The sequence below is a fragment of the Lynx canadensis genome, chromosome A3 (genome assembly GCF_007474595.2).
Source record: "Lynx canadensis isolate LIC74 chromosome A3, mLynCan4.pri.v2, whole genome shotgun sequence".
In the NCBI taxonomy this organism is placed as follows: domain Eukaryota; kingdom Metazoa; phylum Chordata; class Mammalia; order Carnivora; family Felidae; genus Lynx; species Lynx canadensis.
Window position 1 is genome coordinate 79,069,329 of NC_044305.1, and position 20,842 is coordinate 79,090,170.

Genomic DNA, 20,842 nt, shown 5'->3' on the forward strand with positions numbered 1-20,842 from the left:
TGCTAAGTGATGTTAACCAGACACACATAAAAATGATTGTACCTACAGGAGTTACTTAGAATAAGCAATTCACAGAGACAGATAGCATAACAGTAGTTAAGTAGTTAACAGAGATTGGGGAGACAGTATAATGGGAGAGCTCATGTTTAATGGGTAGGGTTTCAATTTGGGATGAAAAAACTTTAGAGATTGATAGTGATAATGGTTGTACAATATTATGAATGTATTTACAAACACTGAACTACACACTTAAAATGGTTATGTATACTTTATGTATATTTTATCACAAAACAACCGTTTATTTAAGATTTATTGATTACAGTTGACCCTTGAACAACGCAGGTTTGGCCACACAGATCCCCTTATACGTGGGTTTTTTAGGTAAATACAGTACAGTACTGTAAATGTACTCTCCTTATGATTTTAACACTTTTCTCTAGCTTACTTTAAGAATACAGTATAAAACACATACAACATACAAAATATGTATTCATCAACTGTTATCAATGAGGCAACACACAGTAGGCTATTAGTAGTTAAATTCTGGGGGATCAAAAGTTTTGCACAGGTATGTGATTGCCAGGGGGTCAGCTTCCCTAACCCCTCACACACACTGTTCACGGGTCAACTGTACTGCTAGTGAGAATGTAAAATGATACAACTATTTTGGAATATAGTTTGGCAGTTAAACATGCACCTACCATATTATCCAGCCATTCTACTCCAGCTAATCAAGTAAGTGACAGAAAGACTGGGGAGGAGGAAGGGTAAAAAAGAAGGCAATCACAAAGATGAAGACCTTGATTACAGTGGTGGTTTCATGGGTATATGCTTAAGTCAAACTTCTTATCAAATTGTATAAGTGAACAGCTTCTAGGTTTTGATAACCATCTCTTTCCTTTTGTTCCCCCTTCCCTAAGGTTAGTAGCTGCTTCCTGTGTTTACTAACATCTGAGTTAACCTCAATGGCCCTTTCCTGGCCTTACCAACCCCCTCAATTCTCTGCACTAAAATAATAAACGAAACATGGTAAAATCCTTTGTGGTAAATATAGGGGACACACAAAAGTAGGTATTAAGGAGCCTAGTTAGGAAGCTACTGCAGAAATTTCAAGGTTATTTGGTGAAACGAATACATTTTTGTGGAAAGAGACTGGCGAAACACATGCCGGATGTGTATTCATACCTAGCACCTAGAAGGGCCCAGGGGCTTTATACACATTACCTTTTCTATCATATCCCAAAATGGTTGCAAAGCAGTCAAGATTCAGAGGAGTAAAATATTTTGCATAAAGATCATACTAATAATTGTACCATGGGGGCACCTGGGTGGTTCAGTCGGTTAAGTGTCCGGTTCTGGGTTTTGGCTCAGGCCACAATCTCACAGTTTGTGAGTCCAAGCCCTGGTTCAGGCTCTGCGTGGGGAGCACGGAGCCTGCTTGGGATCCTTTCTCTCCTCCCCTCCTCTGCTCTCTCTCTCTCTCTCTCTCAAAATAAATAAACTTAAAACAAACAAATAAATGTACCATATGCCTCATTCCATAGGAAGGGCACGGAGTAAAAATCTTTTGGGTAACTGGATTTGTCAACTTACTCAAATTAAAACACAGAAGTATACAACTCAGGAACTTAATTGCCCAACTACCTTTAATTAAGCACCCAAACTTTCAAAATGTCCAATTACGACTTTATCACTTGGGACTACTCATAAATTGACCACGACTTTTCAACTATAGTAAGTTCTTATCTCATGAAATGAAAGGACATGTAAGCCATATGCCTTAACAGATTAAATCATGATCCTCTGGTTCAAAACAAAACAAAACATAAAGCTATCTTTATACAGATAAATTTTTTTTCCCAGGGAGGATCAAATTAGAATTTCTAATTCTAATTAGAATTTTCTAATCCAAATGCAAACATTATTTTTAAAAAAGGAGGAGGGTTAGCTGGAAAAATTCATGTTGATGTGCAGCCCAGATAATCAACATCACTAACAGTCCTAGTGTACCTTTAATTACTTCAGTGTCTAGCAACCAGTCTCTTCAACAAATGGGTGTTGGGAGAACTGGACAGCTACATGCAAAAGAATGAAATTATACCCCTTTCTTATTACACCGCGCGCGCGCGCGCACGCATACACGCACACACACACACACCTTAACAGAGAGTTACACCTAAATATGAGACATGAATCTAAAACTCCTAGAAGAAAACATAGGCAGTAATCTCTTAGACCTAGCACAGATGTCTCCTCAGGCAAAAGAAACAAAACCACAATTAAACTATTGGGACTACACCAAAATAAAAGAACTTTGCATAGCAAAGGAAACCATCAACAAAACAAGGCAACCTATTGAATGGGAGAAGATATTTGCCAATGATCTATCCAATAAGGGGTTAACATCAAAAATACATAAAAGCCTGCAACTCAATATCAAAAAAATCCCCCATATAATCTGATTAAAAATGGGCAGAGGACTTGAATAGTTATTTTTCCAAAGAAGACATACAGATGGCAAACAAACACATGAAAAGATACTCAACATCACTAATCATTAGGAAAATGCAAACCAAAACCACAATGAGAGATCATCTTACATCTGTCACAATGGTAGAATCAAAAACACAAGAAATAATAATCCACAGCAAGGATATGGAAAAAAAAGAACCCTCTTGCATGGTTGGTAGGAATGTAAACTGGTGCAGCCACTGTGGAAAAAAGTATGTGCAGGTTCCTCAGAAACTTACATATAGGAATACCGTATGATCCAGTAATTCTATTACCGCGGATTTACTCAAATGGAAACACAAATTCACAAGATCTATGCACCCCTGTGTTTACTGCAGCAATTAATTCCAATACGCAAGATACGGAAGCAACCTAAGTGCTCATCGACAGATGAATGGACGAAGATGTGGGGTTAAATACACACACACACAAAGGATTATTACTCAGCCACAAAAAACAATGAGTTCTTGAAGGTATAATGCTACGTGAACTAAGTCAGAAAAGGACAAAATACCACATGATTTAATTTATATGCAGAACCTAAGGAACAAAATAAACCAACAAAACAAAGCAGAAACATACCCATATATAAAGAGAAAACTAGTGCTACCTAGAGGACAGATGGTTACACAGAAGCAAAAGGGGTAAAGGGGTGAAGGGGTGGGGCATCTGGGTGGCTCAGCTGGTTAAACGTCTGACTTCAGCTCAGGTCATGATCTTGCGGTTCCAGAGTTTAAGCCCCGAGTCAGGCTCTATGTTGACAGCTAAGAGCCTGGAGTTGCTTCAGATTCTGTGTCTCCCTCTCTCTCTGCCCCTCCTCTGCTCATGCTCTCTCTCAAAAATGAAGAATAAAACACTAAAGGAGGGGGAGGCTGAAGGGGACAGGGATGTACAGGTTTCCAGTATGGAAGGAATAAATCATAGGGATGAAAGGTACAGCATAGAAAATATAGTCAATGATATTATAACAGCATTGTATGGTGACAAATGGAAGCTACACTTACGGTGAGCATGGCATTACATTGTACACCTGAAACTGTGTGTCAATTTTACTTCAATAAAAAAATTTTAATTGAAACAAAAATTCTCTGGGGCGCCTGGGTGGCTCAGTCAGTTAGGCATCCAGCTGTTGATTTTGGTTCAGGTCATGATCTCATGGTTGTTGAGACTGAGCCCCGTGTCAGTCTCTGTGGGTTCTGCACTGACAGCACGGAGCCTGCTTGGGCAATTCTCTCTCTCTACCCCTCCATAGCTCAGGCTCGCTCGCTCTCTCTCTCTCTCAAAACAAACAAACATAAACAAAAAAAACTAGTTTGGAAAAATGTAAGTTATTTTGGCTTGCTGTCTGTGCAAATGTTTTCTTCCTTTAAAATACTGCCATTTACATGAAGGAGCGGTTTAAAGGGCTCAGCCTGATCATCATCCCCTTCTTTTACAGTGAGAGTAGCACTCATTATATATACCTTATTTAACTTTTCTATTATCTTCCCAACTACTGCATGTTGGTATAGGGATACACTTACATAGACTTAATACCAACTAATGCTTTGTACTAAGCAGAAACACAATATATGTACTAGGTAAATAAATATATATGCTAAGGAAGATGGACGAGGAATAGCTACCAAGTGGAGACAACAGCTTTAAAAAACATGACAGTTGTACATAAAAAGAATATACATTATTTTGGGGGTTACACAAACTTATTCCCAATACTTAAGTTACTTAAAGATGAAATAAAAGTAACACTCAGAAAACTTAGTGTACTTTGGGGGATAAGAAAGCTTAAGATTGGAGAACCCTACCAGGATTGACAACGTTTAAATTAATTAGAAAATTCAGAGAGTACTGAATTTCCCCCCCAATGTTTTACTTTAAAAACACGATCACACTAAATGCATCATGCAAAGTTGTTGTTGCCTATTTAAATCTGGAATTCACATTCTCTGGGAGGCACATTACATGCTCTTCCAACAAGCCTATGAAAGATCCTAGAAGTTATACCACTTTTTCCTCCATGTAATGACCTCACTGACAATGGCAACCATCATGTGAGTGGTTTTTATAAAGTTTAGATCCCACTTAATCGTTATCATTAGTCTTTAAGAGAAATACCAGGGGAAAGGGGATTCTGATAAATCTTTATTATTTTATTTTAGAGAGCACACATGCAAGGGGGGGCAGAGGGAGAGGTTTTTTATTTTATTTATTCAATTAGAGAGTGAGCACGAGTGGGGAGGGGTAGAGAGAGGGGGAGAGAATCCCAAGCAGGCTCGGCACTGTCAGTGCAGACCCCAACATGGGGCTCCAACTCATGAACCGTCAGATCACAATCTGAGCCAAAATCAAGAGTCAGATGCTTAACTGACTGAGCCACCCAGTAACCTTGGGAGAGAGAATCTTAAGCAGGCTCCATGCTCAATGCAGAGCCCAACTCCGGGGTCCATCCCATGATTCTGGGATCATGTCTTGAGCCAAAATTGTCAAATGCTCAACTGACTAAGCCAACCATGTGCCCCTGATAAATCGTTTTATAGATAACAGCTGACCTTTGAACAACACAGGCTTGAAGTGGATGGGTCCATTCATATGTGCATTTAAAAAATTATATACAGTATAATACTGTAAATATATATTCACTTCAATTTTCTTAACAATATTCTTTTGTCTAGAAATGTTACAGGCAGAATAATCACCATGTCTCTCTCCGGTTTTTTCAAACATGACAGGTTTTCAAAAGTAAACAGTTTTACACACCCTGGAGTATGTGCACATTTGACACACATAAACATGAGAAGCACTGGGACTTTATGATAAAAACCAAAACTTACTACTACTCATTCATGCAGAAGGCTAAAAATGTCAAATCCTCAGGGAACCCTTTAGCCTCCAATTTTTTCATGGAGAAATTTTTTCATGGAGAACCATGATCAGCTAGTATCATTATAAATTGTTTCATTTCAAAGTCAGAAAAATGTCGAAGAATCATCTAGTGCAATCCTTATGTGGTAAGAGGCCACATAACTAAACTAAACTAAACTAAACTAAACTAAACTAAACTAAACTAAACTATGTGTTTAGAAACAAAAGAGGGACTTAACAGCAGCAAAGGAACGAGAAGTGCTCCGAAGATCCCTAAAGGGCAGTGACGAGATATGAAGGATCTATTTGGTCCAAACAAACTGGACTTACTAACTTCTGAGAAGGTCACACAACATGATCTAAAATAGTTTCTACCCCAAATAAAATATTTAAAGAAATAGGAACCTTTTTTTGAAGGCAGTATTTCCCCCTGTACTCTCATTCTTACTCTATGGCTTATGGTACATTAAGGATACTGCCATTAAAAACTGTCTTATTCACCTATAAAAAACATGCCAGAAAGATGTCAGTTTTCTAGAGAAAGACCAGCTGAGTAAATCCAGGTCATTACTCCACCATAAAAAAGACATGAAAAAGCAAGTGAAAAAAGACATATTAAAGATCAACAGTCCAAGACAGGAGACTGGTTTTAATAGAAAAAACTGCCACCAGTAGTAGCATACTCCCCATTATAAAGTTCAGGCTTGTACTTATATATTTTTCAGAGGTTAACAAGGGATATAAAGTAGGTGACAGAGGCAGTATATGAAAACTGGAAGTAACTACATCAATATACTCCAAGAGATTAAGCTTGCCCCAAGTTTCTTAAACAGGACTGTTACTGAGACAGTACAAAGGCAAAAGTTAAATACGAATAGCAAGCATCATCACATCCTAATTTTCTTTTCTTTCCTTAAGTTAGAAGTCCATATCTTCTAGCACTCGCCCAGAATTTCCAAAGGTAAAGCCTCGTGACTTTTAAAATTTTGTTTTTCCTTTGCTTTGTTAAATTGATGTATTATTTCAGGTACTACAGTACTTATCACTTGTCAGTTACCATTTGGCAAACTTAAACCCATGTGTAAGAACACACATTCAAATTTCACTCACTTCAAACATGGTCCCAATTAACTAGAAGTTGATATATACTTTTTATCACGGTACTTATTGTAAACAGTTCAACCGCTTTGGCCTCCTCTTTCCCCCAAAAGGTAAACTAATTCCTCCCCCTGCTTTGCTACATGAAGAAAGCCATAATCTCCATTAAAGCATAACAAACTACTAAAGATTTAACAATCCCCCATCTGATATTCAACTATAATACAAATGCCAAAAATAATAAAATTCTGGATTTACAATTCTTCAAAGCATTTTCCTACCTTCACACTGGTTCCTCGGAAGAATCTTCCATCTTGTTTTTATCACATTTTCCAAAATTTGTAGTCCATAATACTGAAAATTGGAGAATAGAACCATGTGAACATATTGCTATAAGACTGGCAATTTTCAGGATTCACAAATGGACAGACATTCACACATTTACATCTAAAGTTTCAAAAACATTATGCTACCAAGTTTAATTACATATATTAAACAAGGATCTATTCACCCATATACTGAGTTTTCATGCATTTTCCTCATTTTATTGTTTACTACTCTATTTAATGTCCTGCTGTTTATACATGCTCACACCAGGAGGAAGAACCAAATAAAAAGCCCTTTAGCAGCCAAATGGGCTTATCTGTAGAAGGAAAAGTAGCAGCCAGATATGAATTCACAGCATAAATGACTGCTCATAGGCTCACGTACTTTAACACGACCAGGCTCCTAAGAATTTAGCAGCTTGGATGCTCTCAAGCTCCCTACCATCCTCTAGGAGTTGTAAGCTCTTGGCCAAGTATTAAAGTATTGTCACAGATACTTTCTATAGAAAGTGTTTACAAACATCACTGGTGTGTTACTTAAGGAGCAGCAAGACAGCCCAAGGGTTTAATTTTCAATTTTAATCCCACCCTTACAGTTGCTATTTCTACTAATTTAAAGATAAACTTTTGTGCACAGTCAAAAATAATACACAAACGCATGTTGCAATCTGTATTTATCTTTCAGGTATTCCTTCCTAAATATAAAAGTCATTACTAAAAATATAAGTACGTTAATAAATACAGATACCACTTTCAAGCCATTTTGTCCCTCCTGCTCATTACTCACTCTAAATAGTCAACAATGTTCACAACAATTTATAATGCTATACAAGTTACTACACAAAATTATTACCATGACCAATTAGTGTGGATAGACAGGAGGAAGAAAAGGGACAAAACTGTTGTGGTACATCTCAACTGGTTGAATTAGGGAAGAATTAGTTATAATACCTGAAAGATAAACTCATTCATATATAGACATATAACCTCAGATTGCAAGTTTTGGCTGAGAATAAGAGTTCATCTTTAAAATGGTTAGTCATCACACAATAAAATAGGAGCATTAGTATTTCAACCAAAGGGATCATGTGAATGCTAATTTTATCCAAAGCACAATATAGACTGTCCCAAACTACATTGTGCTCAAATAGTAAACGTTTTTGCTGTTTTCTTTCATTTTAACATTTCATACTTTTCAAGAAAATTTTGCCATTTCAACTAAAATCCTACATTTGCAGAACATTCCTTAAAAAGACTTCCAAAATAAAAAAGCCAAAGCAAAATTCTGAAATTACAAATTTGATACCATTAAAGGGTTTCATAATCAGCAGTAAATAGGGAAACTTTCTATCCTGTTCATTTATAATTCCTTTATAGGTCTAGACCTCAGAAAAATAGGCAAAAAAAGGTGATATTCTGATTGAAATTTTAAATTAACTTTTAAGAACATACTACCCTAAAAACTTTAATTTTCTAGATACAAAATCAGACTGTCAACGTTTTGCTAAGTCAAAACAATGCACTTCTTACTACATGGAATATTGTTAATTCTCAAGCAATTAAAAAGATCTTTAAAAAACTAAAAATCCACCATAAATATACCAGGAAGAAGCAAAATCTCTTAACTTCGCCCTATTTAGCCCATATTTTCCAGCTTACACTTTTTAATTGAAGGCTATTACCCTGCTTCCTTTATGTTTGATACTTTGTTACCTAAGTTACCTATTTACTAACCTCTAAGTCCTTTCCCCAACTGTAAAAAGGTAGCATAAGCTTGCGGAGGATACAATTCATATTTTCCTCATTCTGTCCTCCTGGCCGAAGCAGTTAAGCCCAATAAAAGCTTTCACAAGTTGAAGGGATACAAAGATCATCATAATATCCCAAAACCGAATCTCTCCTAGACCTTAAGACTCTACATATGAAGAGAACCCACATTTTTTTGAAATAAGAGTATTTTGATTAAAAATCTTAAGTGTTAGCCAAATCTGGGGGCCAATAGTAAAAGACTACTTTGGAGATACTGATAAATAATCCAAACATCATTCAAAAGAATTATTTACGTATCTGCGTCACATCTCAGGACCTGAGAAATCCACTGCTGAGTTATGAAGATGAGGGACAGATAACAGCAAAGACTAAATGAAAAAATAAATGCATGAAATGATCCCTATGGTAGAAATTTCTACTGAGCCCTTAGAAATACTTATTTTATGCATTGAATTCCCCTTTCCCCTCCCACCGCCCATGAAACAAAAACAATTGATGAACAGAATTCAGTTAAAGGGAATCAAAAGGGTAGACCTTGTGGAGGCCTGCCGTCAAAGCCTAGCTGTGTCAGTTGCACAGGAAGACACCCCTTTTCTTCCTATTACAAGCAATCAACATAATGGAACATTATGATTAATATCAGGTAGTGTTAACATCTTTAAAGAAAAAAAAATGATTGCATAAAAGCCAAATGTCATAGTGCATAAATTTAGCACCAAATCATTTGTAATTTATGTAAATTGAAGAATTCTTTACCTGTTGCTTTCTTTCTGTTCCTCTAATCATCTCATTTTTCACAAGACAAATTTGAGTTTTTAAAAATACTGTTGATAAATCAACTTAAACATTAGTAATGTCTGTCAGTATAAAAAGCAAAATTTACCAGGCAAGCAAACAGGCAAACACTATTATGTTACTTAAGGTTAGCACTTTGAGGAAGTTCTGGACTGTATTTTTGCTCTAAAATTTACAAGATGTCAAAACTAATCAATATTTTAAAACTGTTAATTAATACAGTCTGATTTCAGAAACAGATGTGAAAATGGCTATTTTCTGTTTTAACACAATGTATACCAAGTGGAAATCTTGTGTGTATTAAACAGAATGCCATGCATGGTATTTTATTACTTCAAGGCAGTTTAAAGAGAAGTGTGAATCATCAAGCCTAAAACAGTCAAAACACATTTTGATCAACCCTTCTGTTCAAACTAGGAAAAAAGGACCCAAATTATAACATTTTTCAATTGCAAATAAAAACTGAGTGCTGTCCCATTAAGAGCATTGCTACCATGGAGCAGGGTTTTATTGCTGCCCACACAACTTCGTGTTGGAGGTGCCTAACCTGTATTATATTGATTACTTGCCCAAAATTCCTCTGATGTTATGTTTCATATCTGAATAACATCCAGAATTTATGCTACTTAGATCTGTATACATATTCTAAAACAAAAACAAAAAACAACCAAAAAAAAAGCCACCTTGCATTCTAGTCCCAATTACAAAACTTCATTCATAATTCTTAGGACTATTTGCAAGAATTAATTCTATGTTTAAGACTAAATTTTGAAATAAGTTAACAATATTAAATGTTTGAGATAACAAACACTAATACTAAAAATGAGATACCTTCCTCAAAGTTTATGACTGGAAGAAAAGAAGAAATAATGGATTTTAAAACCACCACTTGCTTACTTTCGTGTTCATATTCTGTGAAAATTCCAAAATTGTGTCGACTCTTGTCCATGCATCAGGATGCTCCTTTAAATGTGTCAGTACTTCTTGAGCCATTCTTTGCTAAAATATTACATGAAAATAATTTTAAGCTCACTTGTTCTTTTTAATCATTCATTAAAATGGTACCGAGCAAGGCACAAATCCCAATGGGACAGTGATTCTATTAACTTTCTGAAACACAAGAAATTAATGAGTCCATATACAAATAAATATGTCCATTATCACTCTTAAAATCCGATTTCTTTTTTTAAAATTAATTCATTTATTTTGAGAGGGGATGGGGGAAGGGAGAGGGAGAATCCCAAGCAGGCTCAGCGCTGCCAGCACAGAGCCTGATGTGGGGCTTGAACTCACAAAGCAAACCATGAGATCATGACCTGAGCAGAACTGAACCACCTAGTCATCCCAAATTTCAGTTTAAAATGGGAATATTCACCCCTTTGAAACAATAGGTTTTTTTTTTTTGCCATCTACTTTATTTGGTATCCTCAAAACGGATCTTAAGTTCAACCAATGCTAACAAAGACTAATGTAAATGAGTTCTCAGCATTTACAATCAACCAAAAGCAACATATAAAAATTCAGATACTTAGATAAATTATGTAATGGTACACTCTGCCTTACAAGTTACCAAGATACCTCTAACAAACTTTACTATAAAAATAGATCTCATAGGAAGACTGAAAAAAACTAGGTCTAAGTAAGGCCACAAACCTCAAATACCTGTAGATATATATAAAACATGAAGATCCTTAAACCCTTTTTAAAAAGTCTAAGTTTATGGTAAATACATCTGTTTTACACTCTCTCAAATTCCTCTAAATGTCATATTAAATCCGATCTTATTTCAAAAACTTCGTTTCATTATCTTTAAAATACAAACCCAGAAATAGTAAAAACCTAGTATATAGCCATGATCTAGAATAAATACTGACATTTTGTTTTACTTGTATCTGTTTTTCTTTTAAACGTAGAAGATCTAAAACTTTTGGCAATCACCTTTATACCTTTCTCCAATGCCATTTCCTTCCTTTGTTCCTTCTGTAGAGGTAATCACTTTCATGAATTTGGTGTCTTTTTCTGTCCATGTCTTCACAGCATGTGTATAAATTTCATAAACAATACAGTTGTGTGGTCACTAAATTTTACATGAATAACATACTATAAAAATCCTACAATTTGCTCTTTTCATTTGACACTTTCCTTCAGCTTTATTGCAAGGTATGACTGACAATGGAGTTTGAGATCTCACCATATTGATACTATGTATCTTCATTTTAATCATTATAGTTTTTCAGGAGATGAACACATTTTACCAAAGGCTGTTAATTCTGATTTTTTTTTCAAGAAGAGCTTAATCTTTTGACCTTTAAAGGCAGTTTTGTAGCTCAACTGGATCCTCCCTAATTACCTTTTACCTGTTTCTAACACATGAAATCAAAAAGTTTGATGGCTTTAGAATGCCAATTACCTTTCTGTCAGATTGATTCAACTTGGTTAAGAGTTTATAAGCAAGCATCAAAAAGGGGAAAAGAAGCCTTCCAATTGGAACCTTCTCTGACCGACACCTCATAATCTTCTTTAACTTAGCTTTTATTCAAACTTACAGAAGAAAAAAAATCATGCTCCTTATTTTGGCTTTAATGTTAAGCATTATTTTCCTTAGGTAGCAAATACAGTGATTTTCCCTACCACCCAATCAGCAATAGACACTGCTTACTGTTTAGAAGAACTGAGAAATATACACCCAACTATGTTAAGTAGTGGTTTTGCACCTTGACACCACCACCAGAACCACCATGTAACTTGGAAGGAAAACCAGTTGCCTGGGTTCCAACCTAAAAATATACATAGGGTTAAAGCCAGAGTATAAATTCTTATTATGTAAGTATTTTGGATCTGACTTCATTAAGGGACTGATAGTTTTATGGAGTTATAATGATGCTATATGATGAAAAAAAGCTAAAAGAATAGTGAACTGAGTTATCTAGGGCCAAAGCACACTTTAGAAATGTTTTGATTCTCTCCCTGAAAGCATCTAACTAGATCTATTCATTTCTAACTAGTTATAGTCTTGCACATAAAATAGCAACAAATATCAAGAGAATAAGAATACCAAAGATCCATGCCTAATAATATTTTGTTAAGACACTGTCAGAACTTTTGAAGTGATGACCATTGTGCACGTAGTGAATACTCCCTACACTATTAACCATTCATTAAAACTCTGCATAAATCATGTCCCTTCCTTTTAGCGGTCATTTTACTCTCTGAAGTTATTTCTAGTATTTCCATCTTAGGGTCTTAATTTTGCCCCAACCACACTATCCTTCTATAATATTTTTTTATTAAGTTAAAACTCCAAAAGGAGCTAAAAAAGAAAAAGGCAACTAAAGGAAGAGAAAATTTGTTATCTCCCTGTGTTACTTACTGAATGGTGAAAGTATTTTAGTTGCTAAGCAATAGACTGAGTTCAAGTCACCTCACACAATACTGGAGAAAACACCCAACTCTTCTATATATCTTTTTCCCCCCTGGCTGCCTAACTTGGTTAAAAATAGAAAAATACTTTTTATGTAGTCCTTTAGTTGCCATTTTTTAGTACATTATTTTGAAACTGGAAAAAATTAAGAAACCTTACTGTATTTTAAAACAATGAGTTTAGGGGTGCCTGGGTGGCTCAGTCGGTTGAGTGTCCGACTTCAGCTCAGGTCATGATCTCACAGTCTGTGAGTTTGAGCCCTGCGTCGGGCTCTGTGCTGACAGCTCAGAGCCTGGAGCCTACTTCAGATTCTGCGTCTCCCTCTCTCCCTCTGCCCCTCCCCTGCTCATGCTGTCTCAAAAATAAAAACGTTAAAAAAAAAAAAATTAAAAAAACAAAACAAAACAAAAACACAATGAGTTTACATCACATATGGTAAATCTTCATTATACTTCCCAAAGTACCTTTTAAATAGAATGCCTTGTAAGTATCAGGTACTATAACAGGTGGTTTTACAAACCCCACCATCTTTGTCTTCAGTAAGTTGGTAACCTTGTGGCTGAGACTCTAGAGTAGTGACTAGAAACCTTACTGGACTAAAATCAAGATTCTATCACTAAAAACATGTTTTCCACAACAGCTTTATGCTTCTTTTTATTCAAAATAAGACCCTCAAAAGGTGGCACATGTAAAATACACTGAACTAGAATTTAAAAAACATGACTTTTAGAAAAAAGTTCTCAGCTGACTTTAAGCTCTCAGCCTCCATTTCCTTATCTACAATATAACAGTTTGCAATTATCTTTACACAACCTATTCATCTTATGATATAACTAAATATAAAATTCTTATTTTGGGGAAAGTTTATTTTGCCTTGATAAATAGAAAATTTAAGGGTGCCTGGGTGGCTCAGTTGGTGTCCAGTTGGCTCAGAAGTGTCCAACTCTCGATTTCAGCTCAGGTTGAGATCTCATGGTTTATTTGAGCCCCAAGTCGGGCTCTGTGTTGATAGCCGGGTTGGGATTCTCAGTCTCCCTCTCTCTATCCCTGTCCTACTCTCTCTCTCAAAAAAAAAAAAAAAAAAAAAAAGAACAAAATTAGAAAATATGAAAACTTTTCTAAGCCTACATTTTACTCAAAAGTCAAATTTAAAACAAATCATTAACTCTCAATACTGTGAAACGTTACTAAAAGTGGCATCACCTCTGATAAGTATTTATCTTTACTTTTTTAGTAATCTCTACACCCAGCATGGGGCTTGAACTCAACGGAACGAGCCAGGTATCCCAGTACCAATATGTTCTTCATGATAAAAAAAAAAAAAAAAAAAAAAATTACTGCTACTTCTTAGTTTTAAGCCTAGAAAAACACCGGTCTCTTTGTTTATCCATCATAGTTTTAGATGTTGTGAGCCAAGTTAAAAAACAACAAAGATTTAAACAGCAGTAGCAGCTGAGCAACGTGACAAAATTAAATGCCCATCTTCCTAAAGGCGACAAGACTTGTGCTTCGAATACATTCAAAGTTGAGCCCAACCTTACTTCCATACCTTCTTCCAAAAGCAGCTGCTTTCCATACATGCATGTTAGAATGAAATGAAGCTTAAAGCTCCACAGTGAATGCACAGCACAAAGAAACAACTACATGGTAAGGATGGAATAACTTTTTCAGGAAGACTTTTGGAGACAAGAATGCTGACCAAAAGCCCCTAGGAGTTATAAAACTGGACCAACAAGCTTATCACAAAGTCTGCAGAATAGTTTTTACTGCTCATACAACTTTCATGGCCCCCTTTTTAAATTTTCTCTTTATTATATACAGCGAAACCACAAATGTTAGATTTCAAAAAGAAATGGAAATACTTATGCATAGGCTGGTACTTATACATCCTGTTTTTCATACTGTCCATAAAAGAAAGAATTTCTACCTTTCAGGTTTCTAAAGTTATGATAGTACTCAGGGTTTAACTACACAAATATAAACTAATCTCTTGAACATAAGTAACTTCAAAAGTACTAGACATTATCTACTAGAAACATAACGTTTTGGCAACAAAATTGTACTAATATTTGTTACATCACCTTAAAAGACTTAAATCCAACAACAGAAAACTTTACTGATTTAAAATTCTTTGTGATTAATTCCAGTGAAGATTCAAGATTGCCTAATTTCTTGTAATGTAAAACAATTAAAACATTTATGAACATTCCTCTCTCGTTTTTCTTTCAACTGGGTGTTTTTAACAAAAAAAAACCCCCAAACCTTCAACTGTTCAAAACATGGATATGTAAGATAACTACCTACATTAACAGTACCACTTTTACAAGTCTTAAATTCAAATAACTTAAGATGCTCTGTATTGCTGGGAATTTTAAAACAAGTTTTACCTGTGAAGTACTTCTGTAATTTACATATTTCAAAAATACAAGAATCCTTACTCCAAATATATTACACACATAAAATATGTACAGCCTTTATATCTACAAAGCATTTAGTAAATATTTTAAATGGGGGTCTTTCATTAAATGGCGGTAAAGGTTTCTGAAAGATAGAACGAGTATAATATTCCAAAATATCTCACTCTAACCATGTCAAAATATACTGCAATTTCTCCAGATCACTTCTCATTGGTTGATATATACTTCCAAGTTAATACAAACTATGGAACACTTTTTAAAAAGGTAATAATTTAAAATCTAATTCTAAATGAACAACTTCATTACACTACAAGAATGTTATAAAGTTTTGATCAGCTACTTTACCTGGGCTCCTTCTCCATGGTATAAGCAATTCACCACATTGTCTAGAAGGTTGATATCCAGTTTTTGGCTGAAATCGAGCAGCTGACGAGCTGCATGGTCTGCTAACATTGTCATAATTGCTGGCATAGATTACTGTAAATAAAGAAAAAAATTTAAGGTGCCTATGAAGTTTTGATATTACCAGTCAAGAACTTTCTATTCATATTATTTTACTTCAACCATGTTCTTGCAAATATTTTAACAAGTATTTTAAAGGCTACCTAAATAAACAGTAAAAGCAAATAAGTGGTGAAGATACTCTAACTGCTTTAGTTATTAAGATCTATTTTAAGACCACAGAAAACTCTTACTGTTCTACTCATATTTAAAAAAAAGTTACCCCTGGGGGTGTCTGGTAGCTTAGTGGGTTAAGCATCTGACTCTTGATCTCCGCTTAGGTCCTGATCTCAGTTTGTGAGATTGAGCCCGATGGAGCTCTACGTTATCCGTGCAGAGCCTGCCTCTGATTCTCTCTCTCCCTCTCTGACCTTCCCGTGCTCATGCAGGTGCGCACTCTCAAAATAAACCTTAACTATAAAAATAATTACTCCTAACCTATTTAACTTTATTTTTTAAATCTTTTTTATTGAGACAGTGGGAGTGGGGGAGGGGCAAAGAGAGGGGGACAGAGGATCCAAAGCTGGCTCTGCACTGACAGCAGCAAGCCCAATATGGGGCTGGAACTAACAAAGTGAGATCATGACCCAAGCCGAAGTTGGATGCTCAACTGACCAAACCACCTAGACCCCACCCCCAACCTATTTTTAAATGAAACTATTAGGAATTTATGGCCCTAAAAATCGATACAGTTCGAAGTCTTAATCTCAAATTTTTAGGTACAGATGAAGTTTAAGTGGATTTCCCCTTTCCTAACTAAGTAGGGTCTTTTAATTTGGTAAAACTCCTTTCCCTGCATTTCATGTTACCTTAATTTTTAAGATATGCTGGGAAGAACAACAGGAAGATGCTAAAAGTTAAACATTGTATACGAGTTTTCCTACAGTATATACCAATAATTAGCAAGAACCACAAGTCAATCAAATATGGTACCCTTATACTCAACAGAACTTAAAATTTTTATACTCAGTCTACTTATACTTTTATACTCAGTATACTTATACTTAAAATTTTTATATATATTTTGTTTCTTTCAATCCTCAATGATTTTGGAGATTAAAATTACAAGTGTACAAATTCCTTGAGCATATGTATGTCTAAAAAATACTTTATGATATGTCAGAAGAATTTTTTTCTTAACTTCCAGGTATTCGTTGGCAAGGTGAAAAGCTATAAAAGCCTGCCAACTATTTGCCAAATAAATACAAATTCTATGATAACAGAAAAATGAGCTTCTTCACCTCACATAATATACTGGCTAAAACCTACCAGTTCATATGCAACGTTATCTTTTTAAGAGGATTCTAATCAAGATGCTGGCACACATTCACATTTTTATTGCCCAGCATTATAAAGATCTTTCCTTTGCTTTTTCTTCAAAGCCAGTGCTACTCAAGGTCTGACTGACTAAATCAGTACTCCTTAACCTTTTTGGGCCAAGATGCATTACAATCAGAAGAACATGATGGTGCCTGCCAAATTTTAAAAACTCACAATATTGTATACAATTACAGAAAATGCAAGACATCTTGAAAGCCATGCATGAAACCTCAGGTTAAGAACCCCTGGTTTACTGTAGTTAGACCTAAAAAGGTCAGATGGTCGCCTCCACTTCTCCCCCTCTTAAAAACCTTCCAGGATAAGGAAATGGGTGGGTGGCTTGATTATGTTTGTACAAAGTAGGTTGGTAGAAAAGAGACATTATTTCTTGGCTACTTGATAGCAATTTAAAAATGTTCGTAACAATGGCAGCAATTTCAATTTTAACTCAAATGTTTTACTTGATGATAATGCCAGTTACAAAAAAACCCAGAAGTGTAAAAAATGAGTCAGTTAAGTTACAGATGACGTAAAAATGAAGAGTTCAAGGATTTTTATTCCTCTGACGCCTTTCAGCCCATTACTGACAGCAAAAACTCATAAGATTTCAAAAATTTTTATAGCATTTAAGGTTTTCAATACAAACAGAATACCTGACACACATTAATGAAAATCTTTGCTCTAAATACTAAAATACTAACATCAAAGCAAAAATATATATATTCCACCAACAAACGTAAATTCCCTCGCTTCAAGTACAGTAAGATCAGAACAGTCTAAAAATTGAGGCTGAAAAACAATGCCCCCACAAAGCACCAAGATGTACAGAACAAAAGTTTTCAATTTTTGGTTAAAAACTGAACGAACTTTTCTAAGTAGTCCTATCATAATTTAATAACCCAAACAAAAAGAACAATTTGACTGTAAAAAGTTTCACTTTCAAGTACACTGTCCTTACAGAGTTCTTCTGGATAAATTCTTGTGAAAAATCAGGGTTAGAACAGAAGCTTGTGTTAAATACAGTAGTTTGCCATCCTTAAAACTACCGACTATCTTCGAAATGACCTATCTATTCTTGAACTGTACAGAAATGGCGGCTTTCTGGTCAATGCCAAGCACATTTTTAGCCCCCCAAATCAAACAGCTTCCAAAACATTCTTTCCACTAACAGCAGTGTCCCACACGCTTACGATACACAATCAGCCCGATAGCAAACAGCCATCGCTGGAGAGGTGAAACCACAAACGCTTTCTTTTCTCCTTGGGACACTCAATCCTAAAATCCACTCACTGGATAGCATATACAAGGGATTATCCAGCAATGTGACTCTACAAGTGACTACCAAAATACCTTCAGTGCCACTTCAAACTGAAAAAGCAAGCAGCTACACACTGCCAGCTCCCATCCAAACTATAACCGTTGCTTTATGATTACTAAGTAGTAGGTCAAAAAACAAGTCGCTACAAGGAGAGACTGCTACTTAGATGTGTGGGCAATTGCCTGCTTCATTCAGTAGAAACACACCTCACAAAGGCCCGCCCTCCCCTCGCTTCCCACCCGAACCGATTTGCAGCACTTCTAACTATAGCATACCGGAGCACGCACTCACCCCGCCCATACTCGGAGGAGGCATTTAGACCAGGCGCCTGAAGTTCACCGCCCCATTCTCTATGCAGCATGGCCTCTGCGTGATCAGAGGAGGTCCGGGGTGGGCAAATCTTTAAAGCTTCCTCTACTACACCACTTCTTCCCACCCACCCCAAACTCGAAGACCTCGAAATGAAGGAGATTCAGGGCATCATCCACCGTACAAAGCCAGCAGCAAGCGATTCGATCACTTAACACACTCAACACCCCCCCCCCCCCAACAAACTACAGCACGGAATCCCAACTGCAGGACTCTGAACAATCAACTAACCTCTCCTACTTCTAATCCTACCCTGCAAAAAACCAGAAAGATTTTGAGTTTCCTTGCAGGAGGAGGAGAGACTCAACGGCCCCTCCCTCCCCCGATCCCAAGCTCTCCACCGAGGGGCCACGTGATGCAGGCGGACGTTTCAATGCTGCTGCACTAAATATTTCTGGAAACTTCCACTCCTAATAATTTACAGAGATGTTCCTGAAATCACCCCAACTTCTCCCCAGCCCCCTGGGCTGGGGAAGCCCTTCCACCCCCACGCCGGCTCCACTTCACTATCACACGCTCCTCGCCTTCCTCCACCGCCACCCGCACACGCGAATAACCCAGCAAGCGCTACCCTCCCGCGGCCGCCTCCCCGCCTCCATCCCCCAGCGGCAGAAGCGGCTCCATTCAATCGCAGGCTCTGCTGTGGGCCCGCCGCCGCCTCCTGGGCTCGCCTCCCGCGGCCGCCGCCGCGCCCCACGCCGGCCTCCTCCCGCCCGGCCGCCGCCCGACCCTCGGCCCTGAAGATACAGTCGACTTACCCAGAGATTGAACCAACTGCTTCTTCTTTCCTTGTCGGGGGATTAGGGCGAGGGAAGGTGGGGAGGGGGGAGAGGGGAGGAAATCAAGGTGGGTTTCACAGTTTTCCCACCTTAAAAAAGGAAATTAAAAAAACGAAGAGGATAAGGGCAAAAAAAAAAGCTCAACAATATTTACTATTTCAGGGACACCCCCCACGACACACACCCACCCGCCCCCCCCAAAAAAAGAAGGGGAATTAATCCGTGGAATAAATGCTCGCGCCTGGCTGGGGAGTGAGGGAAGGGGGAGGGGAAAGGGGTCAAGTCCCAAAGATTCAGCCCCAGGGGGACCCTCCAGCCACAGGCGGCAGCAGGAGCGGCAGGAGTAGGGGGTATAGAGTCCACAAGGTCGGGGGACGCTCTGCTGCCAGTTGCAGTCCGACTCCCCCCTACCAAAATACGGCTCCCTCTCTCACGCGGCTCCGGCGCTGGGCCCCCCCACCCAGGCTCGCCTAAACTTTCCCCCCTTCTCCTGCTCCTCAGCGACTGGTGGTTCCCCCCTCCCCCTCTGGGTGGTTGCACGGACTGCAGCAGCAAAGACTGGAACAGGCACCGCCGCCGGGGCTGTAGCTACTGTTGCTCTTGCTGATGCTGTAGCTCCCGCTGCTCCTGCCGCGGCCGCTGCAGCCGCTTCTCCCCCTCCTCCTAGTGCCTCAAACTCGGAACCGGTTGAAACCGGTTCAGACTGGGAGATTCCATCTCGGTTGAGTTTTCAGCCCATGGCGCCGCGGAGCGTTTGGAACCTGGGCCTCCGCCCCCAGCCCGCTTGCCCATTGGCCGGTTCCAGCCACTGCCGCGCCATCAGCCTATCTCTTATTGGCCAGATCCCCCGTCAATCCCACCTCAAGTCTCCACACGAGCCCGCCGCTTCGGCCCCCGCCTCTTTCCAGCAGCGATTTGCCTGCAGAGTGGGGGAAGGGAAGTGGGGCGGGTCGAAAAGGAGTGAGGAGGGGGGTAGAGGAGGAGGTGGGACGGAGAGCTGTGCCCAGCGGAGAAGAGAGCAAAGAGAAGCCGCGCGGAGGATTGGTTCGAGTGACCTGTCAATCAAACGCAGCCCGCCCTCGACTTCCCGTTCCCCTCCCGCTTCTCCCCCTCCCAAAGCTCAGCCCTCAGGCCCGGCCTTTCCGATCCGCTCATTGGCTGGCGCCTTTGGTGACGGAGAGGGTGGGGCGCAGCTCGTGAGCTGGTGGCGGCGCGAGTTTGAGCGCGGCGCGCGGCTGCAGTCGCTCGGCTTTCTCCGGATCCGTGCTGGCCCGCCCCTGCCTGCTCCCGCCAACCTGCGGGGCCCGAGACCGCAGTGACCGGGACCCACCTCCTCGCAGCGCTTTGAGAATGGA

The 20,842-nt window shown here is 38.4% G+C and overlaps 1 protein-coding gene across 2 annotated transcripts in view; it reads right to left on the reverse strand.

Annotated features, from left to right (window-relative positions):
• Positions 1-20,255, reverse strand: part of XPO1 (exportin 1) — a 45,543-nt gene extending 25,288 nt beyond the window's left edge. Inside the window, exons 1-4 of one of the 2 annotated variants that reach the window (XM_030310671.2) lie at positions 19,467-20,255; positions 15,546-15,677; positions 10,260-10,361; positions 6,753-6,825 (exon numbers count right to left, since the gene is read on the reverse strand). In XM_030310671.2, the coding sequence (XP_030166531.1) occupies positions 6,753-6,825; positions 10,260-10,361; positions 15,546-15,671 (301 nt within the window). In that variant the 5' untranslated portion in view covers positions 15,672-15,677; positions 19,467-20,255. Of the gene's footprint in view, positions 1-6,752; positions 6,826-9,101; positions 9,166-10,259; positions 10,362-15,545; positions 15,678-19,466 lie in introns of those variants that run through there. The other variant, XM_032592650.1, reaches the window with a different exon arrangement.
• Positions 20,256-20,842: the final 587 nt, after the last annotated feature.